A 25586-nucleotide genomic window follows, 5' to 3' on the forward strand; every position below is an offset into this window, starting at 1 on the left:
GAAGAACGCATAGGCACGAGCAATTTTAAGGAGAAACTCACTCTGCACATACACTATAGTACACCTCATGTCAGAACCGACCCATCCTCCGTCACCTCACGCAAGTCAAACAAAGCCGGCAGAGCACAACATGCAACGAGGGCCTCATGAACAGTAATAAAAACGGAAACAACAGTGCACATCCAGTGGATCATGGTAGTAAAACATTGAGGAGCAAATAAATGGTAAACACATAGACACAACGCACGGATACAGGCTATGACACAGAAACAGTGGTAAGCAAAAGGTTAACCAAAATCAAGAGCTCTAAATAAGGAGAAACAAACCTTGGGTGGAGCTGCGAGCAGAAGACAACACCGTTCAGCCCTAGCAAATCCTCAAGTGGCGAGACCTGCGTGTTTAAAACGAGAATGCATGAGGCACCAAACAAAACGAACAGAAGGCCATGCCACTATATGTCCCTATCAATAGCAGAAGCAGACAACACTGAACATACTCCGGTGGTCATACATGAAACCATTTAATTTGCTTTGAATAACTTCCATGTAAATAACAAAACAGTTTGTGTTGACCTCAACAAAATGGCAGCCTACCTTATGAAAAAGCAAAATTTACCTATCAATAGCGTATGTGACACCACTGAACATAATTTGGTGGTCATATAGGAAACCATTTAATTTGCTTTGAATAACTTCCATGTAAATAACAAAACAGTTTGTGTTAACCTCAACAAAATGGCAACCTACCTTATGGGAAAAAAGCAAAATTTACCTCGTAGATTGAAAGAGGCAAAATTTTCACATGATTAGGGAAGAGAAAAGTACCAAGTTTTATCTCAGCACTAACTATATGAAGTAAAATGCATTGAACCAAAAAGTGTGATGGAATATAACAGGGGCGACACTGCATAATATAGCTGAACCAAAATATCTGAAAATATATCACTTTTTTCACGACAGTACTAATTCAAGGGTCCAAAATATCTGAAAAGACATTCAGCTCTCTACCTCATCAAATTGCAACTCAAACCCCCAAACCCCTTTGTTAGTGGTCCAGTTAAATGTGTTATCAGAGAAAAGGAGTTATAAAAGCATGCTTACAATAATAAGTAGCAGCAGAAACTACAAGGAATTCCTCAGCCTAATCAGTAACTATTTTTAATTTATCGATACTTCAAGAAAACAAGTACTCTTGGTCCCTAAATAATTAGGACATAATTAACAGGAAGGAAAACTTAAATTATTTGTGTTTTTTTCTTGTTCAATATGGCTGACGTGCAACTGTTATTAAATCTGTTGACTCAAGAACAAAATGTGCCAACACAAGAACGAACTTTCTATAAGGCAATGCGAGATCATTCCGCACTGGTATTTTCTACTACAACAAAACATACACATACTATCTATCTAAAAATGCTTACGTGTTTGAGGTATTAACAACCAAATGCTTACTGCTGATTAGGAAGCAGGCATCTCACGAAACAAGGAAAAGTAGGAAATGATAGAGGTCAAGAAGAAGACCAACCGAGTTTAAAAAAAAAAAAAGAAGACCAACCAGCTCGTGCAAAAAGATAAGATCGTGGAACAAGGCCAGCACCACGGACGGAACAACCTGCAAGAAACAGACAGAAGCACATAGGACTCACCATGCAGGCATTTCACCAAACACGTAGAAGGCAGGGAGGGGAAACGTACATAACTGAGAAGAAGCAGGGGGAGACAAACCAGGCTATGCGAGTCGAGAAGGCCGGGGAAGAAGCGCAGCAGCGTCGCCAAGCACCCTGCAGCGGAGGACGAGCAGATGAGCGAAAGCAGGAACACACCGCCGGCAACCAAAGAAGGTACAGTAAAAACCATGCACAATAGAGAGGGGATTGAAATTTCTCCTGGAGAGGGGATTGAACGGGACCATGGGGGCAATTGAGCGACGAGCCTTACCTGAAGGTGGATCTGGCTTGGTCATCACGTACCTCCGCGGTCGTCGCTCGCCGTCCTCTGTCTACCGGCTCTTCTCCACGAGCTGGAGCCCCGGCGTCGTGCTGCTCCACCTGCCCCATGAGACGGAGCCGGAGCTCGCCGCGCCCGCCCTTCCCGAGCTCGCGCCGGCCTCCCCTTCCCTGAGCCGGAGCACGCCGCGGCCGCTCACAGCCGCCCCCGCTCGATCTCGATCTGGAGCTCGCTCGCGCCATGACGGAGAGATTCAGGAGGCGGCTCCTGCCGAGAACCGCCGTCGTCGCGCCTCCCGGCACTGCGCCGGCCTGGTCGCCGCGCCGCTCCGTCCCGAGCGTCCGGTGTCGCCGCGCGGGGGAGAAGGAGATCGCCATCGGGGAGGAGAGGGGCGGGGAGGATTGGGGTCGTCCACGGCTCCACGCCGATCTAGGTTTTCACCGTCTCCCGTGGTAGGAGACGGAAGAAGACGAGAATGAGCACCCTAGGCTGCCTCTGATGGCCGGGTCCCAAACGAAGCTGGCCCCAGTCGTCATTGGCTCGGTGGGACACAGAAAAAGTGAGAAAAAAAATGACCGATCGGACGGCTGCAGTGAAAAGCGGGATTGGCACTGGTGGAACGGACGAACCAGATGGATTTGCCCCTCTCAGAGCCCTTGCATGGCTGGGTAGTATTAGAACATTTATAGGAGAAATATACACTGAAGAATCTCTATACTGTAATAGACAGTTATACCACAAATTCTTGGCAGGAATAGAGTTACATACAAGTGACGTGCTCATTCTCAACATCTTGATAATGATACACAACTATATTGCAAATTGCGTTTGGGCCTAAGAATTCCACCTAAAGTTAAATCTTTCTGTGGTCTGTCAAAGATGCAGTTTCTGGTCATGATTGTAGCCTCAAACATTTGTTCTTGAGCTATTTTTTGCATCATGGGGAACTATATATCTGGCTATGTGTCACGGTCTATTGATACAACTGAAAATACATGTTCCTTCTTTGTCCTTTGTTTACTGTGTTAGATTGTTATATACTTCGGCTCTCTGCTATGTACAATTTCAGAATTTCTCTCTGAAAATAAATGCTATCAAAAGGGACATGGTGTGGTCTCACTGCTACAATCTCCATGGGGTTTTGCTTTTCATTTTATTGAATATTTCCTCTCCATTTGAGCTGTTAGTTTGTAGGGGGTTTTCTTCGTAAAGAGTTAAATCAAGCTTTTGCTGCTATGGAATGTTTCTTTTCGTTTTTTGAAGAAATCATTTGACTGGCTGATGTTATTTCTTCATAAAGAGTTAAATCAAGCTTTTGCTGCTATGGAATGTTTCTTTTCGTTTTTTGAAGAAATCATTTCACTGGCTGATGTTATTTCTTGTATACAACCTGACCTATATTTTATTGTTGCTTAGGGTTGACAAGATATCTAATATCTGAATCCATAAATCAGGGCTCTATGTAAATCCGGAATGATGTTTGGTACATGCCGGGCAATGGAGAATCATTGTTAAAGGTGATATTGCAGGCATCATCATGGCCACATCAAAGGTCCTAAACTCTAGGTGAGATCTTTCTTATTTTTTCATCTCTTGAGAATGAATCATCTCCTGCATAGTTATTAATAAGACTATATTTGTGTGACATTGTACTGGCTCATTGGTAATTGATAGTGCTTTGCCTTTTCATACTCGCAGCTATTTTTTGTTGCTCATCATGCCTTGTCTTATGAATTAGTAGTGATCCTGTAAGGCATGAATCAACAGGAAAAATTATAGAAAGGAAAATAATAGCGAGAAGGAGGGTGAGTAGAAAGAAGCATTTATACTCTTTAACATCGATGTTGATTCATATTATCAGACCGGTTTGTTTTATTAGTTGGGTCAGCTGAATGTTAAGACGGGAGGTGGGATAGATAGTCCTCATTGTACCATGAAATTTGAAAATAACTAATTTTTTTTGTTGATGAAGCCGCTGAAAATATTGGTTCTCACGTACTTACACCTTTCAGTTAAATACAAAATCTTTTGTTATTGGAATGTTTCAACTGAATATATCAAGGCAAGGAATTAATTGACAAGATGATCAGATACAATATATTAGTACATTGCCAATGTTTTTTAATACTTGATGTATGCTAAAAAAATTTGGTTTGCCTTTTAATAGTACCCCTCTGGCCCAAATTAATTAGTTGACACACATGGTACTGGAATCAAAACTCGACATAGTAATGGGCTTGCGACAATTAATCGGCCTGAAATTAATTTCTTGCCTTGATACATGATACATGAAGAACCACATCCTCGATGTCCTGTTCCAGGTCCACAGCTACTGCCTTCCCCAAGAAGGCCATCTTTGAGGCTAGATCAGCAAGGTGAGCCCTTTTTCCTTCACATCTTTGCAGCATCAAGTGATTGTCCATGGTTTTATCATCTTGCAATGTTAGCTGTAATTTTGCTTAATTTGTTGATTGTTTTCTTTCTTATGAGCAGAGGAAAGTTGTGACCAAAAAGTATTTGTATTGTCTGCAGGTCACCGTCTACAGAGGACTCATTTTTTGCCTCACAATTTCATTTCTACAGGTTATAATCCAATTTAGTCAATTAGTTGAGTTTGTTGTCTCTGGCATTTGTTTGATCCAAAAGAAAACTGTTAGCATTTTCCCCTTTCCCAAAGTACAAGCTATATTAACTATAGGCCATGTGCATATTAGTTAAATCACACGCATGCCCTTATAGCAAGGTTAATAATTCTCACCTTTTTTATAGTCACTATGTATGTTCTATTTTCTCAGCTGTATATTTGATCGTAATTCTTTTTTTGTTTGTTTGATAGGCTTAGTATGGGAGGAACCTGCGGTTATGATGTATAATAATTCTGGTATGCGAGTATGATAAAGACCACTTTGTGTGGCCTGCTCACATCTGTTCTTTGCTTCTTAGTTATGATCTTGGTGTATTCACATTGAAGAAAATAACACCACTTTATATGTACTTATTGAATGTCTTGATGGCACAAAAAAAACATGAGATTGGCTTCTATGTTATACACTTCATTTCTCTTTTGTATTAACAAATGGTTGGATGAAAAAAAAATTGTCGGTTCTGCAGCATACATGTGTTATCTTTATATAATTGGTTGAATGTTTTTTTATAAAAAAATGCTTATATAGGCTTAAGGGGCCACGACGACCTAATGAATTCTTGGACAACTATATAAACATCAGCCGTGTAAACCTTATGATTAACTATCTCGCTTTTACCTCTGCGCCGGGGCGCACCGGGTCATCTAGATTGTTCAGAGAAAGGTCGGTGCTTATAGAAGGATAGAATACAGATCTCCTGGTGGACTATGCTTTCTTATTTGTTGAAGTGAGATATGATTGTTGGCTGGAGATTCAGAGCTCATAGAAGGTCAAAGTTCCATTCCTGGATACAGTTCAGCATGTATAAATCACTTCAGTTACACATTTCTTTTGTCATTCCAATAGCCCTGCTACTATTTTAAGTCTACTGCAATCCATATGCATATTCAGTCAACTTTTTTGTTGTTGCAGTGATGTGATAAGCAGGCTACTTGTTGAAGTGCATCTCAATTAGATCTCTGAAACAAGCACCGTATTATTGGGTTATACTGAATGCAACTATTCAATTCTTTTGCAGTTGGTGAAGAACCGTTTGGGATCCTCATTTTAACTGAAAGTTTCACTAAATCCATTAAAGGCTGTCAGGTATCTTCTAGCTGTGCAGTGATGTGTTGCAGTATAGGCTTTTCTTAGCTGAGTTTTAGTTCTAACATATATTGGTTCTAATGCAACACAGTTTTTAGAAATGGAGATTAATAGTTGCTTTGCTCTTAGAAATGATGATTTATATATTTGTTTCCTGCAAGATATTGAAGCCCTAGAACTATAGGAGTGCAGCTTGCACGAATAAATAAGGTTAATAACCAGTTCCTGCTGCTTTGATTCTTTGACTAATAAACATGCCTGTAAATGTTTATTCATGTCAAATGCAAGACACGTTTAAGACAGCTCACTAATGAGGAAAAATAACTTTAATTAAGTGTCTACCGTTCTCCCTTGATGGTCAACATATTGTGATGTAAGATTTGTAGGACTTCATGCAAGTCTTAATTCTATTCTCGCACCTTGCTTTCTACAAGCAGCTTTATGAATTTGATATCAAGTCTTGTCTTTTAGATCTCTTTGAACAGTAATTGTTAAACGATTCATATGAATGATGTAGATCAAATTATGTGCACTTCGTGGTACAGCTATTGAAGTCCCAAAACCCTGATGAGACACGTAGTAATTCAGATATGTATGCTACCTTTAAGATTTCTGATCGGTATTCCATTTTTGTTGGTGAAGCGTTCTTCCTTTTCCGTACCTCAGCCATTTTCACCTGCAATTTATTATATAGTTATATGATTAATTAAAGCTCTGTTTTTTTATGTTCACTTCGTGGGACTACTCTAAGTTTGCTATTGTGGTGTACAAAACTTGGTGTCTGGTTTTAATTGTTCATTGATAGGCATTTTTTCTATCGCCTCGATTTAATTTTCGACCTTGTTAACAATCTTATAAAGAGAGAAATTAGGATTGTGTCCCGGTTAAACATGGCTCCTGAGGTGCAAGGCGTACTAACTGCTGCAGTTTTGGCGGTCCATCTTCTCGAAGCAAAGCCATAGGCCATGGACCTGCCGCTCTGCTCTAATTTGGTAGCAACCTGACAGTTAGCGAGAGAGCAGTTCGGGACGGGGCTACCTTACCGGAGATCTGGACGGTTTGGAGTTAGAATGGCCAAATCCTAATTTTCTGTTTAACCCCTTTTCCTTATTTATATGTATTTTATAGCTTCCCAGTTATATTACCTATCTCACCATTAGAGTATAACTATACATATTCTATCGGCTGTGTTGTATGGTAGTGTATTGCTATTGGTGATTTTCTGATCAACCTGGTTTGCAACCAAAGTATGAGTTGTGTTCTTACTGTTGATTCATTTGCTATTTATTTCTTGCTGATTATCACCATGTATTCACTTACTGATAAGACATGGCTTTAATTTAGGCTCGGGTTCGATCTTTATGCTGGGACGCAGGTTCATCCTATATATTAGCGTCCATTAGCATATTATTAATGTGATTTTGTTTGCATTGATTTAGGCATTTCTCTCATGTATTGAATCTGCCATTTGCGCGATAGCGCAACGGGTCATCTAGTATGCATAAACAACCTAGATGGTGGTCTTCAACCCAGAGCAACAGAAAATAAAGATAAGTATGAAAATCAAAATGCTGGCTCAAAAAAGTTAAATCCACCTAATCATCTCAAACTATGAACCTGCGTAGGTGTGACAAGCAACTATTGTATCAACATAGTCAACCAAAACAACAATATGAACCTGTAGATAACCATCTCAAACTATTGTAGCAAGTTTTCTACCACTACAGCCAACAAACAGATCTGGATTAGCAACAAAACAAAAATGGAACAAAAAAACAAGTACATAAGCAATTTTTCTACCACTGCAAAACTGCATAACTGCATAAGCATGTTTTCTACCAGTGCATAAGCAAGTTTCCTACCACTACAGGCAACAAACACACCTGGATTAGCAATAACAGGAATACAAAAAAGCAACTACAACATCAACTTATCCAGAAAAAAACCTCAAAACTCCCTCGACCCCTCTCGCCTGACCCAAACCCAACCTGCAATCACTTCGCAAGCTGAGCGGTTCAGAGTTCACACGCGCCGGCCGAAGCAGCCACGAGGAAATCTCGCCGCCCGGCGACATGAAGCTCCCGCTGTCGGCGGCCTCGCCAGACTCCGCGCCGGAGCTGGCCAAGCCGTCGCTGCCCACCACCTGGCTCATCCTGCACACGCTCTTCTGCGCCACATCCATGACCGTGGGCTTCCGCTTCTCCCGCCTCGTCGTCTTCCTCCTCTTCCTCCCCACCCCGCCACTCAACCCCGCCGCACACCTCGTCTCGCTCGTCACCCCGCCGCTCACGCTCGCCAGCTCCAACGCCACCGCCACCATCACCACCACCACAACCACATCCACCACCGTCACCACCACCACCACAGTCGCCGAGACCGAAAGCCTTCGCGCACCACCAGGTCCACCACGGCCCCGTCTTCGTCGGCCGCCACGCCATCGGCGTCCGCAAGTGTCCCCACCCCGACCCCAGCGAGCTCCTCAAGGCCCACCACATCCTCGCCGTCGTCCAGACCGCGCAGCGCAGCAGCCCCCGCGGGAACGGCTCGCCCAGGCCCGTCATCGCCATCACGCCCACCGTCATCGCAAAAATCAACGGGGAGGCGAGCACCCCCACCCTCTCCGCGCCACCTCGCCGCGCCACCTCGCAGCGGTCGACCTCACCTCGGCGCGGTCGACCTCAATCTAGAGTTCCGCGCCACCTCGCCGCGGGTAGACACCAACTACTACCAAAAATGCGGTTAGAGGCTGCAGGGGAGGAGGAGGTGATTACCGCGACACGGAAATGCACGGCGGCGGAACACGTCCTCGGCGCTGATTGACTCGCCGCTGAGATCCAGTCGCCCCCGTTGCGGAGCGCCACCCGCCTCCTCGCCGCGGCAGTAGCTCCCGAGGTCGGCGTCTCCGATCCAGTCGCCCCCGTTGTGGAGCGCCACCCCGCCGACCCCTACAGCCTCCGGCAACCACCAAATCGCCGCGCAATCGCCGGCGAGGTCCGCCGCTGCCGAGAGAGGAGATAGGGGAAACTGCGGGATGCGGAGTGGAGAAGTGGGCACGATCCCCCAAATTCGAACAGCGGTGTAGTTATTTTTCTCACGACGAAACCAACCAACCTAGTCACCGACATGTGGGACCCATGACGAGAGCAACGGTTAGTAAAAAAACTCACCCAGGTGCACCCACCGGACAATACGACACCTGAAAAGGATCAGGTGGCCACGACACCGCCCGCTCGGCGCGTCGTTTGGGCGGCCGCACGCCAACAAGATTTTAGGTATTATTATTATACGTAGGAGTACTTATCTTATCTCGATGTCGGTTTAGAACCCCACTAATCCCCGCGTGCGAGGCGCCCCCTCATCGTCCTCTCCTCAAAAAAGCCGTGCGAGGGGGTTGTGTTCGTGGTGGAGGCGACAGCACTACCGACGCCTAGGGTTTCGCCGCCGCCGCCGCTGCAGTTCACCGGGCGTGACCCAGGTACTCACCCCGCCCTCCACATCTGCTCCTCTACCCGTCCCGCGCCTCTACTTCCCCTGCGCCGTCCCCTGCTCCGTCTGCGCGCGAATATCGGTGCGCGTGCCGGCGGGGGTTCGGCGCCGTGTTCCGGCGGATCTATTTCGTATCAGCGCTCATCGTCCTCTGCCCATTTTTTCGCTTTTACTGGTGCTCGTGCTCGTGCTCGCGCGATCGTCCTCCTCCGTTTCCGCTAGCTGCGTAACGCCAGCAGCACCGCATTCTTCTCTCACGGTTCCAATCTATTTTTCCGCCACGACTGTTACGTCTGCTCCATCTACTGCTCCAAACCTTAACGCCCAAGCTTCGTACAGGGCATCGATGCAAAACAATGAGCCGGACGCTTCGTTAGGATTTAGCCTATGGCATAATAATCGGAATGATTCAGTTCAAGTAACAAGCGCCTCACACCGTGTGGACCTGCGTTGCAGCTTTGGACTGTTTCGGGATACGCTAGGATTAATCCCTGCTATTTCCCCTAGTTAAGCGCCTGCTTAAGCGGCCACGATTGAACGTGTCTATTTGTTCGAGGACATCAGTTGCAGATGGGTGAAACAACGTGTCAGTAAACAAGGGAAAATGGTTGTTAATATTTTTGATTTGTTTTTTTTTTTTACCAAAAGGCTTGAATGCTATGGTAATACATTTTGCTTATCATGGACCATCACTGCTTGAGTTCTGCCCTCGTTTTAGTGGTAAAACAAGTACTGGCCTACTGGATCTTCCATCCAGTCACTCTAAACAAAATAGGGAAACAACGAGGCAGCGTTTACTTGGATGTTCTTCTCTTGCATATGTTTTCATAGTTTTCTGTATGCGCAGTGTCTTACTTAACTGGTTATGCCAAGGATTACGCGTCGATGAGTCAATCATGGGTAGCGACTCATAGACTATTCATGACTCATGGAGACTAGAGTCGACCATAAAATACCACAATATATATTCACTAATATTCTAATACTAGTACTCCTTCCGTCTCAAAAAAAGCTGCCCAACTTTGTCTAGCTGCGGATGTATCTATACACTAAAAATGTATCTAGATACAACGGTATCTAGACAAACTTGAGCAGCTTATTTTAGGATGGAGGAAGTATGTAAATATGCAATACAACAGAAGGCTGGGGACAGGGAAACCTGGTCCATTGCATACAGTGGTCAGGGCCTTCCTCTTCATCAACCAGCAGCCTACAATAATTATCATAGCAAAAAAGACCATATCTGCATAGCTTCTGTGTTAGCCAGCTACAGCAAGGATATCATCCTACCCTTCAGTCCTTCACCGCAAAGGATCACATTTTAAATCCGTTTATATTGTGATTGCTAATTTACTGTCTGATTTTTTTACACTGATGGAGTGATGGGTAGATTCTTTACTATGTTTTGCCAACTTACTCCTTTTCATTTTTGTGGATATAGCATATTCTGTTTCCTGATACTCGTGTGTTTGGGTTTTTGTGCTCGCTTAACCCTACATTGGAATAATCTAATCAGTTGACACTGGGCATTTGCAATTTGTTAAAAGCTTATCTTCTATATCTATTACATTATATCAAATAATTTTCCTTATCATCTGCAACCATTGCTGTCATTTTTCAGAAAGTTGTTACTGTCATCTTTGCAGATGGTTGTAATATGTTACACATCCTCTTGTGCATCGCCCTGCATCCATTTTCTTATTTCGTCATAAAATTTCAGTTGATTATATTGTGTCTTGTTTGATAAGCTGTTCTTGTACGAGGTATAAGTATATATTAGAAGATTTAGAACATGGGCAAATTGCAGATATTGTCGATGTTTAGATTATGTAATGCTGTATATGCACTGCCTTTTGAATCCTATATTGAGAAAATGCACCCATTTATTTTTCTTGTCATGTTTATTCTTGATTCTGATATTCTCTTTTTCTGCAAGAAAGTTATAATTGCTATGTGTCTTGATAGTGTATATTCTTGTCTTGGCAGCAAGCATCATGGTTAGGAAGAAAAGAACTGGTCCTGGCAGCCCTGAGAGAGTTCTGGGGAGCCTTCGGGAGCTTCTGGGCAGGGATCCTCACAGCGAGCTGACAGGGGACCTCAACAGCATGGTGGAGGGCGTGGTTTTGCACCTCAACAGGTGGCCGTGGTGGTGCGCAACACCAGGGCCGCGGTGGACATTACCAGGGCCATGGAGGGCCAGCTCCACACCATCCAGGTGGTGGCCCACCTGAATATCAACAGCGTGACTTTCAGGGGCGTGGACATGCAGGTGGTGGTCCACCTGAATATTAACCGCGTGATTATCAGGGGCGTGGTCATCCAGGTGGTGGTCCACCTGAATATCAACCGCGTGACTATCAGGGACGCGGTGGTCCACGACCCAGAGGTGGTGGAGCCCCACAGCCATACCATGGCGGGCATAGGGGAGGTAGTGTTGGACGCAGTGCCCCTACAGGTCCACCAAGAACAGTTCCCGAGCTGCACCAAGCCCCATATGTCCAACATCAAGCCCCGATGGTTTCACCATCCGCATCGGGAGCTGGCTCATCCTCTCAGCATGTGGCAGAGGTGAGCAGTGGACAAGTCCAGCAACAATTCCTGAAACTTGCCATAGTGCATCAAAGTTCGACCAGCCAAACCAGTCAAATGGCGCCAGCATCAAGCAAGTCAGTTAGATTCCTCCCATTGCGCCCTGGAAAGGGTACCTCTGGGGATAGGTGCGTTGTGAAGGCAAACCATTTCTTTGCCGAGCTACCTGATAAAGACCTTCACCAATACGATGTATGCCCATTGACATGCTGTTTTATTTCCTTGCTGCAGTTCTTATTTTGTCTTTTCTGATCATTGATCTTGTTTCATCAGGTGTCCATAACACCAGAGGTTACATCACGTGGTGTCAATCGTGCTGTTATGGCAGAACTTGTTAAGCTTTATAGGTATTTCTCAGTTGGATGGACGTCTACCTGCCTATGATGGAAGGAAGAGCCTTTATACGGCTGGACCATTGCCTTTCCCTTCAAGGACATTTGAAATAACTTTGCAAGACGAAGAAGAAAGCCATGGTAGTGGACAAGTTGCGCCAAGGTATACTGCTACTATTATATTTCTACTTAATGTGTTAATAGTTCTGTGCTGATCTCCACCTTTTGTTTTAAGGCGTGAGAGACAATTCAGGGTGGTGATCAAATTTGCTGCTCGTGCTGATCTCCACCATTGGCTATGTTTCTAGCCAGGCGGCAACCAGATGCACCTCAAGAAGCTCTTCAGGTGCTTGACATTGTGCTACGTGAATTGCCTACTGCCAGGTATCTCTTAGGCCTCCTAACCATGCCTTGTTTTATTGTTTTACCTGTGGCATGTGTTATAATTTATATGGTTTTCTTCTCTAGGTACTCTCCAGTTGGCCGATCATTTTATTCTCCCAACTTAGGGAGATGTCAGAAACTTGGTGATGGTTTGGAAAGTTGGCGAGGATTTTACCAAAGTATAAGACCTACGCAGATGGGGCTTTCACTGAATATTGGTTAGATGCCACCCCTCTATTGTTTTTCTTTGTGTATCATGCATCATCGTTCATTTGTTGTCTTGTTAGTTCTGATGAATGTGGGTGGTTGGTGGCCTGAATGATCTGTAGTAATAATACATAATATTCCACTTTACAGAGCATCTTAGTGGAGGTCATGGATTGTCCATCGGTCTTGCTGACATAATGATTTATACGCTGTTTATTTTTGCAGATATGTCTTTGACTGCATTTATCGAGCCTCTCCCTGTGATTGAGTTTGTTGCTCAGCTTCTTTGCAGAGATATCTCAGTTAGACCCCTATCTGATTCAGATCGTGTGAAGGTTTGATTCATTACAGGTCTTGCTGTTGTTCAGAGACTGGTTTTAGGCTGAGTTACCATAACTATTTCCCCTTCTGCAGATCAAGAAAGCCCTACGAGGTATAAAGGTTGAGGTTACACATCGAGGAAACATGCGTAGGAAATACCGTATATCTGGACTTACTTCACAAACAACACGAGAGCTATCGTATGTACTTCTTTCCCTTGCTTTACACACAGTTTATGCTCTTGCAGATTCGTGGGCGATTGATTTCTTGTTTGTTTTCTGGCGTAGATTCCCTGTTGACGATCGTGGTACTGTAAAGACTGTGGTGCAATACTTCCTGGAGACATATGGTTTTAATATTCAGCACACAACTCTACCTTGCTTGCAAGTGGGCAATCAGCAAAGGCCGAATTATCTTCCTATGGAGGTTACTATCTTAAACAATCTTGCTTGTATCTGTTTTAAACATTGTATATTTACCTGTACATGTGTATCCTGGATGCTATATCCAGCTTCAGCATCTTTCCACGAGTTGTTCAATTAGTTTATCACTTTGAAATATCAGGTCTGTAAGATTGTTGAAGGTCAACGTTACTCCAAAAGACTGAATGAGAAACAGATAACTGCTCTCCTGAAAGTGACTTGCCAGCGCCCTCAAGAGCGTGAGAAGGACATCTTGCAGGTAAATGTTCATTATATAATTCTGGCGCAAGTTGTTATAGCTGTGTTGTTGCGAAATTGCCTACTGACATACTGCACCTGCATGTGATTTTCTTCCTATTTTGTGCTTTCTTTGGTCTTCTATGTTGACAAAGTTATTCCACTTTGATGTATTTAATTTGCCCTATTGCAATTAGAGCATCTATAATGTTAATGATCTTTTGGAATTCCTGCATAAACATGTTGTTAGCTGCTTGATGAGGTTTTTGTTAAGTTCAAAACCATAATTCAGGGGAGACTTACTATCTTGTTTGTATCGATTATTACACCCTATCAGCAATGCGCTGTTATCTGTCTGCACCAGCTTTATACATTTAAGCAGGAACTTTTTAATCTTTTTCTTTCCTATTTTACCAGACGGTGCATCACAATGCATACTATGAAGATCCTTATGCACAGGAGTTCGGCATAAAAATTGATGAGCGACTTGCATCGGTTGATGCTCGTGTTCTGCCTCCTCCAAGGGTACGTCTTTTCAGTTGCGATTACACAACAGCTGATTTCCCATATTGTGCATATGTTCTGCATAGCAACTGACTACATTTTTTTTTGCATTAGCTTAAGTACCATGATAGTGGCAGAGAGAAGGATGTCTTACCCAGGGTCGGCCAATGGAATATGATGAATAAGGTACACCTTGTTAAAATGTCCTGGGAATACAAAATATTTCCATTCGTCCTGTGAAAGCCTTCAGCTGCCTATTTCCATACATGAAGCTGAAGTAGAGAATTGTACTGTATGATTAATATGAAAATACTGTTTTACGAAAAACTAGAAAAAAGTTAAACTAACCAGTCAACTAGGAAACAGTTATCACCGGAGGTGAATATATGCTATGCTGTTTTCTGTTCATTGCATTAGCAATACAGTAGCAACTAGCAAGATTCTCTGTTTATTTGCACTGTGCAACTTTGTTAAATACATCCTTGGAAGTTTTGTTGCTGCTATGTATCATGATGTTATTATGCTCATTCCATCTATCACATTTCCAGAGGACTGTCTAGTTTCATATGGGAACATTTTTAAGAGAGTCTGCATGGTTTAACTCAAAAGCTATATTATTTGTTTTGATGTCCCTCTGCCATTAGCATTTCTTCAAGCCGGAATTGCATCTGTTTTCTACTTGTTGTGGCCCTTAGTTTTGCTCTCTTTTCAACCTTTTGTGATGTTGTGTTTTACATAGTTCTCATGTGTGTTCATTTTGGTGTGTAGAAAATGGTGAATGGTGGTGTGGTAGAGTCCACAACTGGGCATGTATTAACTTCTCTCGGAATGTGCAAGATAATGCTGCCAGGAATTTCTGTCATGAGCTTGCTTTAATGTGCCAAGTATCTGGAATGGTATGGTTCAGTCATCCAACTAGTTTCTCATAATATAGCTGCATCACTTTGGTTATATTGTATTGTACTCTGGTTTTCATATTTTCACTGTCTTAGGATTTTGCACCTGAACCTGTGCTGCCCCCACATAATGCGAGACCTGAAGATGTAGAAAGAGCACTAAAGGCTCGTTATCAAGATGCCATGAACATACTTAGACCTCAGGGCAGAGAACTTGACCTGCTAATTGTACTGCCAGACAATAATGGTTCTCTTTATGGTATGATCTCTTCCAAAGAACATTTGAAGATTGTCCAGAGGATACTTTTGCTTATCATTATTTTCATCCCAGGGGATCTCAAAAGGATTTGCGAGACTGATCTTGGATTGGTATCTCAATGTTGCCTGACGAAACATGTTTTTAAGATGAGCAAGCAGTATCTTGCAAATGTTGCTCTTAAAATAAATGTTAAGGTATTTCACCGAGCTTCATCAATTCCATCTTTAGTATAGACCTCGATTGTTATAAGTTACCTACTTTTAAGGTGGGTGGAAGGAATACTGTACTTGTGGATGCCTTGTCCAGGAATCTTATAGTTAAAATATTGAATATCTAAATTACCATTATAGAAATCATTAAGCAGTTAATTTAAAATGAAGGATTTTCCGATACATTGGATGATTTAGTGGTTATAGCTATGACCAAAAAATGCCCCTCTCGGAAAATAACAGGCCTCCGCTTCGCTCGGCCCTCACGCTGAGTGTAAGGAACCTTGCTCGCTACGGCCTCCACTCTGATAGAAGCCCGCAACCCACCAGAACCACCGTCACCTCTAGATCATTCCAACATGAAGCCAATTTGTAACCGTAGCTTTGATACCACTTGCTAGCATAATAAGAGATTATTGCAAAAGGTAGATGGGACATGTTGTTAGGCAATGCAGTTCAGGGATAAACGCCTACATCTGCAGGGGCATGCTTTACGTGTGCTCTTCCCTAGATACTATCATAGTACCGCCGATGACAAGCCTGTCAAGGTATAGAAATACGCCAGATCTATAAATGGCACGCTGGTCCAGCGCCCTGTCACGGCGCACTGGACCATCCCCGAAAATTAATCTTGTTTCTAACCTAGCTTTCGTCTAGTCTATTTTGACTACCCAGGTGCCTTTACGAGTTCAACTCTAGCACGTAACCTACCCACACAATTTGACTCCAACTTAACCTATAAACATATTTGTTACAACTTCAACATTTATTTTTTATCTTTCAAATTATAAAGTTTGTGCAATGTTTTTCAATTATACACATGCGCACACAACATATTTGAATCTTGAAATGGTTATCATCGTAAATACCGAGTAAGCTTTGCGGTGAGTTATATCTACCCAAACCGTAAGTTCCTTTGTTTTCTTCTTATTAATTAAATTTTGAACTAAGTCGTATGATGTGTTCTTTAATTGTTTATCTTGTCGATCTAACAAGAGCATGTCAGTGTTTGAGACTTGAGCATGTCGAACAATGGCGGGAATTGAATTCGGCTCACGGGTGCATATGGCCTCTACTAAAAAATTATATTTAAAAATATTGAAAATTTTGACATAAAGTTCTACATGCACATCTTCACAATCTACGTGCATTCGTCAGGCTTCACGAGGGACCAATATTTGTGTGGTCTATGTAAAAAAAGAGAAAATTTACTGAAAAGCCTTATTTTTAGCATTGAATTTTATTTTTTTCATCCACCACATGACAAGCCGATTTTCATGAAACAACTTTATGAGTTTGTAGCACGTGCGAGTTTTTCTTTTCATTTTCTTGATATTTTTAAATATAAGTAACATGCATTTCAAAATAAAGTGAGCATATACTCCCATTCCCATGTTCCAAAATACTATTCTCTACATTCTCAGAGAATGGCTGGTTTATACTTCTTAGACGGGTCCATATAACAATCGTTAATTATTTGTAACAATTGCAATTTTATGTGATGTTGTCAAATAATTCTGTCGCTAAACATATATTAAAAACATTGTTGCAGACTCGTGTGTTGCACGTGCATGCTAACTAGTTCCAACCAAATATGGAAGGCAGTTGCTGTTTTTTTTTAGGGAGGAAGTAAAAAAAAATCAAACCAGGCAGTTCGAACATCATTGCACTTGCAGTACACATGCAGGCCCTGGTGCGAGGGGCTCCTCGCCACCGACTAGGTCGGCAGCAGTAGGATGCCGCACACCCCGTGCCCGCAGGTTGCTAGCTCCCCGAGCGAAACAATTTGCGTCGGACGCCCAGGATGGAGAGTCGCAACTCCTGATCGGTTTAGGGTTTAGGGGGATATTCAAAAGCGAGGCGTATCGGGCTCCGCACTATTTAATCTCCCCCTCCGGCTAACTCACCCATCACCACCACACCACCTACGCCGCAGCAGCACGAGCATATCCATTCTCGCGTGCTTCATTCCCTTTTCCTTCCATCTGAGAGAGATGGCGACAGAGGTGTCTATCCCCGAGGTCGAGGCTCCCGAGGTGGAGTCGCCGGGATCCGGCTCCTCTGAGGTTGTGGATATGAAGGCCGTTAAGCCGGCCAAGAAACACCCGCGCTACGCCAAGGTATGAAGGCGATTTATTCCCTCGCACGTGGTGCTCCCATCAGTCTGCCTTTCGGTTGTCTGTTATGCTGGATCCGAAATTGTAACTTGCTGTTCATTTGCAGATGATCACGGAGACAATCGCTTATAGATGTCTCAAGGAGAGGAAACACGTCTCGAGCTTTGTGTCGATTCGCAATTACCTCGAGGATAAGTACAAATATGAAGACGGCTATAAGCTGTCTCGCAAATTACCGACGCTGCTCAGTGAAAGGCTTAATCAGCTTGCCGTCGTCGGTGAGCTGATTGAGCATTCGGTGAGTTGATTGAGCCTTCGGTGAGCTGATGAGCCTTCAATCAGCTTGCCGTCGTCGGTGAGCTGATTGAGCCTTTCAATGAGCAGCGCCGGGAATTTGCGAGACAGCTTATAGCCGTCTTCGTACTTGTACTTGTCCTCGAGGTAATTGCGGATCGCCACAAAGCTCGAGACGCGTTTACTTTCCTTGAGACATCTATAAGCGATCGCCTCCGTGATCATCTGCAAATCAACAACAAGTTACAATTTCGGATCCAGCACGATAGACAGCCGAAAGGCAGACTGATGGGAGCACCACGTACGAGGGAATGAATCGCCTTCATACCTTGGCGTACCGCGGGTGCTTCTTGGCCGGCTTGACGGCCTTCATATCCACAACCTCAGAGGAGTCGGATCCCGGCGACTCCACCTCAGGAGCCTCGACCTCGGGGTAGACACCTCTGTCGCCATCTCTCTCAGGTGGAAGGAAAAGGGAATGGAGCACGGGAGGATGGATATGCTCGTGCTGCTGCGGCGTAGATGGTGTGGTGGTGATGGGTGAGTTAGCCGGAGGGGGAGGTTAAATAGCGTGGAGCCCGATACGCCTCGCTTTTGAATATCCCCCTAAATCGATCGGCAGTTGCGACTCTCGATCCTGGGCGTCCGGCGCAAATGATTCAAAAAATGTGCAGTGTTTTTTCTTTTTTGTTGTTTCTTTTCTTTAAAAAATATATTTTTAAAAAATTATTATTTTTTATATACGAACAATTTCAGAATTTGAACATTTTTAAAATTTGAATAACTTTCAAATTTAAACACAATTTTTGTATTTGAACAATTTCGAATTTGAGAAAATATTGAATTTAAACAATTTTCGTATTTGAACAATTTTTATACTTGAACAATTTTTGCATTTCAACAATCTTTATACTTGAACAATTTTCGAATTTGTTAAAATTCATAATTGAGCGATTTTCGAATTTGATTTTTTTCGAATATTTGACATAGAACATTTTGCATTTAAAATATATTTAAATTTAAAATTAAATCTTAAGAACGAAAAAAGAAAAAAAGAAATAGAAAAGAAAAAACAGAAACAAAAAACAAAAATAAAACAGAAAACAGAAAATGACACTAACTGGGCCGACCAGGCTGCCCCATACCACGCCCGCGTGGGCGCGCGGCGCGCGGTATCCGCCGGCGAATTCTATACACTGACCAGGTCGGTGCTTACCAAGCACCGCACACCCGTTTGCTCTTTATCATCTTCAAAGTACTTCCTAGATTTGGAAATACCAGAAGTACAAGGATTCCGCGTGAAGTGAGTGGCCTCTACGGTTCATCCTTTAAATTGATTATTGATAATCCACCTTAGTCGTAGGATAACTATGACTTATTTGTTTGTGTGCAGTTTGCAACACCCAAAATTCCCCATAGTGCACCAGTCTCAGCAAGAAAGCCCTGCAGCTCCAGCCGAGGAGTCTCGAAGTATCTCGAAGCGAACTCAGGAGCTACGGAGTAGTTGGAGAACAATCAAACAGCTGGAAAGCTTCGACCCGTTCGAGCTACCGGTAAGCCGGTGCTCCTATGGTTCTCTCATCGGTCGCACACAAACCTTAAGGACGGGTTCTGCTCATTTGTCAGTCTAATTTTGTTTTTGGGCTCTGTTGCAGGAGAATGCTAGGTTTTTGTGCAAAGTTTCCCTGGTGAAGATAGACTGCACCAATGGCTGGTGCTATCGTGGATGCTTCGACTGCAAACGGTGGATCAGCCAGAACGGAAGCGAGGTCTGGTGCAGCCAATGTGCTTCAGTTAACAAGAAGAGGAAGAGGCCGGTTTGGTTGTAAGAACCTTTAAGACTCGTATTGCCACTGCCTCATTGTTTAGACATCGATCAGATGCTAACTAGTTTTACATGCTGCTGTTTTCGACACACAAGGTACAAGCTGGATGCGGTGGTGGAAGATGCCACCGGCACAATGAACCTGATGATCTTTGACGAGGATGTGGAGGGACTGATCAGGGTCGCGGCAGAGGACCTCGTCGATGAGATCACCGATGAGAACAGGCGTATCCTTCCAGATGCGATCTCGGATCTTATCAGCTCGACCCACGCCTTTGAAGTTGCCATCAACCACCGGAGCTTGGGCTGCGTCGTGAAGTGGGTCCTGAATGATGATCAGTTGATGCTGCTGCAGCACATTGGCTCAAGTCAGATGACAGTAGGAGATGACAGTCCTTCGCTGGTGGAAGAGGGCTCTTCTTCTGACTCTGGGTGCAGCTCACAGCTTACGGAGGTAGGTCATGCGTGATTGCATGACATTACGATAAACCGATGAGCGAAAACATGTACTCCGTAGTACTTTCTTTTTTCCTGAAAAACTGTACATACGCTCTGCCTAGTGTGTCGATCCAATCAGGATTTGTTGCCCGTTGATTTTCAGGAGAAGATGGTGACTGTGAAGCGAGAAACCGAGCTGAAGGCAGAAGATGGGGCTCTGGAAAAAGATGCTGAGTGATGCCTTTCTCTGACTTTGATTACCAACTGTGAATGTAGCAAGAACAAGATGCGCTATATGTGCGGTTTTCAGATCAAGTGCCTGCTCTTTTTTTTTTGCGGGTACAAGTGCCTGCTCTTTTGCTCAGCCTTGTTTCCAAACCTATGTAAAAATCCCTTGTAAATAATATTCTCCATGCTGTGTTTGGTTGCGCTGAAACTGGGCTCGGAATTGGAATTGGGGCCAAATCGGCAAATTCAGCTGTTTGGATTGCACTTAGAATTGGGGCGTGGAAACTGGGCTCAATTCGGAGCCCCCGCCCGCGCGTGTAACGCTTGTCCCAAATCTTTCCGAGGTCAGCACCTCGGAAACGCTCGGAATCTCCACAGCTCGCGTCGCATACCTCTTCGTCCTCGATAGAAATCGAGCGAGCTCGGGCCGCCGCCGTGAGCTGCAGCAGCCGGCGCTAGTACAGCCTCCCTTCCCTGGCTCGTCTCCTCCCTCCTCCATGCCCTCCCCTCCCTGGCCTCCCTCTTCCCCGACCTCCCATTCCTACTCCCTGGCCTAACCCTAGATGGCGGGCAGGACAAGAATGGCGGCACTAGGAGGAACGGCGGCGGAAGGCGGTAGGGGGCACGGCGGTGAGCGGCGGTATGGGAATGGTGGTCGACGGCTCCGCCCCGCCGCGCTCGCCTGCAGGTGCCTCTCCTCGACGCTCCGCCCCACCACGCTCGCCCGCAGGTGTCCCTCGTCGACGCTCCGCTCCGCCCCGCCGCGCTTGCCGGCAGGTCACCCTCCTCGACGTTCCGCCCGCGCGCTCGCCGGGAGGCGGCCCTCCCTCGTCGCGCTCGTCGGAATATGGCCTCCGCGCTCGCCGCCAGATGGGCGCTGCGCTCCGGCCAGCACGCTTGCCGGCATGCGGCCCTCCTAGCAGCTTCGACCAGTGCGCTCGCCGGCAGGTGGTCGTCCTCGATGCTCTGGCCCAGATTCATCCCAAGTTCAACACAATATCAATTTCCATAGTATGTACATCCAAACAGGATTTGGAATTAGTTACATCCTTTAATTTCAACAGCAAAATTCAAAGACATCCAAACAACATAATTGAATTTGAAGCCAATTCATTTCCATCTCAGATTTAGAATCTTACTCCAATTCAATTCCATGCCAACTTTCTATGCATCCAAACACAGCACTAGTAAATCTAGTTCTATCAAATCAAGTGTCCGGGTAACTTTTGCAAACAAGATGGATCTGTTGTGAATAGCAGGGTAGAGTACTTTATTTTGTCACGCCTCAGGGTATGTACAATGGTAAATGGTCATCTACAATGGTAGAGGAAGCTTGCCTTCTTTCACCGGTCCACGTCACTAGAGAAGACAGTAAATATTTCTTATTGTTATCTTTAGTAATTAATGATAATAATTTGTGTTGCGAACATAATACACATGTTAAAATGGAAAATTAGTTTTCTCTTGTTTTTGAGGGATCATTCTTTAGTAAAAAACAGAATTGCACTTTCTTCATTCTTTTTTCTCTAATTAAGCAAAAAAATTGACATGACTACCGTAACAGAAGACTGATGTCACTCTTTTCCTCGATATAGAGTATATATTAATATCGCGAAGGTATCAATTACATCAAAGATCTGCAACGACGCATTGTTCTAACGGCATTACAGATGCAGATAGCCAAGGATCTGTTTTCCTTATTGTCCAAATCATAAGTTGGATGGTTGAGCTTTTTTTTTTAACAGAGGATGGTTGAGTTTGAAGTAGTCATTGTAGAGGAAAACATGACCCATACTCCCATAGCCCTTTTACCATCGGCCTTCACCAGCCATATGTCAATCCACTTTACTGCTCATCCAAACATAGAAGATCCGTGGCAACCATTAGGCTCTCCCCATCATTGGCTTCTTCATCTGACGATGTATCCATATATTCATGGTAGAAGTACTCATTGTCGCTATCTGTAGACTACGAGTCCTTGCAAGCTAGTTTCTAAGTTTCCAGAATCTGGCAAACTATCGTTTTTCAGCTATTTGGCTTCTTTATCCCTTTTTTCAATACAACAATCAAATAATAAAGCAATCCATTGAATTGATAATAAGAAATTTGCAAATAAAATTTACCTACAACCTTGTTTTGTCAAATGACCAATCACCTTGCATGTGAGAGAACTGAGGTAGACACATGCACCATTGATGAATTGTGGCCGATGAAAAGGATGAGCTCCACGGCGGCATGCACTGGGATCCATCACGCTCGACCTCGCATGTGGCCAAAAGGTGTCGAAAACATCGGCAGGGAGTTGTGGCTGGTCGACCAGCGGCGTTGCAGGACATGGTGGTGATGGATGCGGCGTCGAAATGAGCATAGCGGTTCTACAAAGGATTGGAGTCGGGTCCGATAGAGAGGATGGTGGAGGGAGTCCGAACACCCCGAGCCAACCCCGAATGTTGGCAGGGGCCTTCGAAATATCGAACATTTTTGGCCAATAAATAGATCAATGAAAGATCTGTTAGAACGTAGAAGAGTTTTCGGTGCTGCCATTGGAGATGCTCTCACAACCTTACATTACAGTGGTCTAATTTGTTTTGAAGAATCTTCAACATTGGTCACCGGCACAACCCGATACCGGTCAGGCCTTGTTTACTTCTAAGGTACTTATGGAGATGGGAGGGGATTATTTCGTATCCCGGAAAATCCCCACTAGTCCGTTTACTTCTCCGGTTTTGAACGACATAATCCTGAGATATCCCCTCCCATCCCCATATTTTTTGCCTAAATCAAAAACTCTCCATCATAGTAGTGTATTTTTTGGAAGGGTATTTGAGGGGATTGGGTGAACACCAAATCCCCTCCCATCTCCATACCCATTGGAAAGAAAAATACCAGAGAGGTAAACAAGGCCTCAGTGTGGCTGCGGGCCCACCTGTTCGCGACCAAACGCTCTGCTTGAGACTCCTTGCTGGGAACGGGCAGGGAAAACCAGTCAAATCTTCCCCGGGGGCCATGGCCCTATGTCGGTATTATCCCTAGTCGGCTACCTCCCGATCCCCCGCCGCGCCCCGCCCCGCCGGCTTCCTCTCCACCACCACCACCGCTCCCCCTCGCGCCGGCCGGCCTATTCTCTCTATCGGGTTCTCCCCACGATCGGCGCGCCGTCGCTGCCCCGCGGCCGCGGTCCCGCGTCGCCTCCGCCCCGGCTACCTCGATCCGCCCCTTGATGGAGAAGGGCAAGTCGGTGGTCGCGGAGCTCGCGGCGTCCTTCAGCGGTATCCAGGTCGCGCCGCGCCGGAAGCCCACGAGTATACCGCCAGGACCAGCGGCGTCCTTCTGTAAGCTCTCCGTTTCTATCCCCATTAATTCCCATGCTATGGGATTTCTGTTCCTCTTCCTCGTAATTCGTATGGTGTGGACAATTCTTTTGAGAATTGTATGGTATGGACAATTGGAGATAAGTTACTCATCTCAGAATTTCACTTGTTCTTTTACGTTGTCAGCCATGGCTGCATGCCTGTATCGCAGCTTGGCGTTCAAAGTGTGTGCACTCTGTTTCTGGAGATGCAGTGTTTCTGGCAGTGTACCTTGTAGTAGGTTGTAACTTTCTAAAATATGAAAATCTTGTGTTACTCACTTGTTCATCCTGGGTAGGAGAAAGAAACTGCGAACTTTCTGAGATGGTAAAACAGATGCAGTCATTGTTCTCATGGAAGGTGTAGTTGATTCGGTTAAAGCTTCACTCTGATTGTTCCATCGATGATATCTAAAAGGGGCGTTTAAAGTTCTGAGCACTGCATGACTCCACTGTTGCTATTAGTAGGACGCATACATCTGGAAGTTCCAGCTAGTTGCTTTGGCGGTGGGATTAGTTAACTGTTGTTCACCTTCATCCAGTGGCATGTTGATTAGAAAAACTGAGTGTTTTCTTAGATGATGTGGTGTTGCGTGTTTTCTACAAAATGGTAATTTGAAAATTTGAACTAATTCAGATTCTCCCGTGAAGAAGGCCAGGCCTGGGAAATTGGTCAATTTGTGCATTGGCGTCCTCGGTCAGCATCTTGAAGATATTATCACTGATATTTCTGAATTCACTGCCTTCTTTCCACCCCACATAAAGGTACCAGTTTACATATTTGGTTATGCATGGTTCTTCTCACGTTTGATTCTTGCCTCAATTCTGAATGAACATTGTGCTCAGGATTTGATGAAATATTGAGTTTGTTTGTTGTTTCTAATTGGAGCCCAATTAATTGACAAGGTGACCCATTAGGAGGCTAAGTTGTTTGTGTAAGTTAGCCTTAGACTTATACAAATCAAACAAAAGTTAGAATGGTTAGGAGAAACAATGTATATTATGTACTCCCTCCGTCTTACGAAAGTTGTCTTAGATTTATCAAAATCTAGATGTATGTAGACACTATCTAGTATGTAGATACATCCAAATTTTTCAAATCTTAGACAAGTTTTATGAAACAAGAGGGAGTACAAAAGAATGCCGAACTGAGTTTCTGAATGAATGAGTGTCTAGGAGGAACTAGACACTACTTTTATTAAGGAGGTGAGATTCGAACCCAGGCTGCCTAGACCACCACCCGTGGTTCTAGCCAGACTGGTGAGTTCTCTCCCAACTGAGGACCTAATTCCTGAACCAATGACCTCAACACAAGAACCTTGTGCCTACAAGTATCACTAGGCCACAGATGTAGCAATTCAACCCGGTTAGGATTGGATCTCTGTGCATGCAGTGCTAGTCCCTAGGATCATTTGCTAGCACACACAGTTCGATGAATAAAAAGAATAGCAAATGCATCTTTATTACAACGTATGATACAAATTATAATTATTTCGACTTGCATAACTTGAAGCTAACTCAAATAAAGCAGTTCAAAACGGAAATAAATAAAACAAAGAACATCCATCACACCACATGCGAACATGCTGAGTATAAGCTCGTGACCTAAAACGGTGTCTCACTCGTCCTCAGAGTAACCTGCAACTGTAGGGTTGCAGCCATGGTCAATACATTTTGAATTGTATTAGCAAATGTCAATTTTGGTGGATATGTAAATGGCGCCTAACAATGACGTGCTTATTTGGCATAAGCAAAATTTGTCTCTCCTACTTCTAAAACAATTTTAATTCTTAAAAAACTTACTAACTATCA

General features: G+C 44.2%; 3 protein-coding genes and 1 pseudogene across 15 annotated transcripts in view; 3 read left to right on the forward strand and 1 right to left on the reverse strand.

The window, feature by feature from the left end:
• Position 1: 1 nt before the first annotated feature.
• On the reverse strand, positions 2–2576 carry LOC127312190 (uncharacterized). 5 transcript variants are annotated; one of them, XM_051342654.2, is made up of 5 exons: positions 1970–2576; positions 1725–1780; positions 1555–1611; positions 327–391; positions 2–53 (listed from the first exon to the last, which is right to left on the reverse strand). In XM_051342654.2, exons 1-4 carry the CDS (start codon positions 2321–2323, stop codon positions 367–369), a joined length of 492 nt encoding a protein of 163 aa, XP_051198614.2. In that variant the 5' UTR covers positions 2324–2576; the 3' UTR covers positions 2–53; positions 327–366. The 5 variants fall into 5 exon arrangements, with proteins under 5 accessions (XP_051198614.2, XP_051198612.2, XP_051198618.1 ...); XM_051342652.2 differs by having other exon boundaries at positions 1695–1780; XM_051342658.2 differs by having other exon boundaries at positions 1525–1611; positions 1938–2576.
• A 1182-nt stretch (positions 2577–3758) lies between these two features.
• LOC127312192 (uncharacterized) lies at positions 3759–7039 on the forward strand. Of its 9 annotated transcripts, none has more exons than XR_007858185.2 (6): positions 3759–4321; positions 4479–4529; positions 4783–4827; positions 5240–5360; positions 5610–5677; positions 5839–7039. XR_007858185.2 is itself a non-coding variant. In XM_051342664.2 (5 exons), exons 1-5 carry the CDS (start codon positions 4228–4230, stop codon positions 5851–5853), a joined length of 273 nt encoding a protein of 90 aa, XP_051198624.1. In that variant the 5' UTR covers positions 3759–4227; the 3' UTR covers positions 5854–7039. The 9 variants fall into 9 exon arrangements, 2 of the variants coding, with proteins under 2 accessions (XP_051198624.1, XP_051198621.1); XR_007858186.2 differs by having other exon boundaries at positions 6538–7039; XR_007858183.2 differs by having other exon boundaries at positions 5610–7039.
• A 1968-nt stretch (positions 7040–9007) lies between these two features.
• Positions 9008–16098, forward strand: LOC127312185 (protein argonaute 1B-like; annotated as a pseudogene).
• Positions 16099–23390: 7292 nt separating this feature from the next.
• LOC127312187 (uncharacterized) overlaps positions 23391–25586 on the forward strand; it is a 34419-nt gene continuing 32223 nt past the window's right edge. The window contains exons 1-2 of the mRNA XM_051342646.2: positions 23391–23757; positions 24412–24539. Of these exons, the coding sequence (XP_051198606.1) occupies positions 23646–23757; positions 24412–24539 (240 nt within the window). The 5' untranslated portion in view covers positions 23391–23645. The remainder of the gene's footprint in view (positions 23758–24411; positions 24540–25586) is intronic.

The sequence above is a fragment of the Lolium perenne genome, chromosome 7, assembly GCF_019359855.2.
Source record: "Lolium perenne isolate Kyuss_39 chromosome 7, Kyuss_2.0, whole genome shotgun sequence".
Classification (NCBI taxonomy): domain Eukaryota; kingdom Viridiplantae; phylum Streptophyta; class Magnoliopsida; order Poales; family Poaceae; genus Lolium; species Lolium perenne.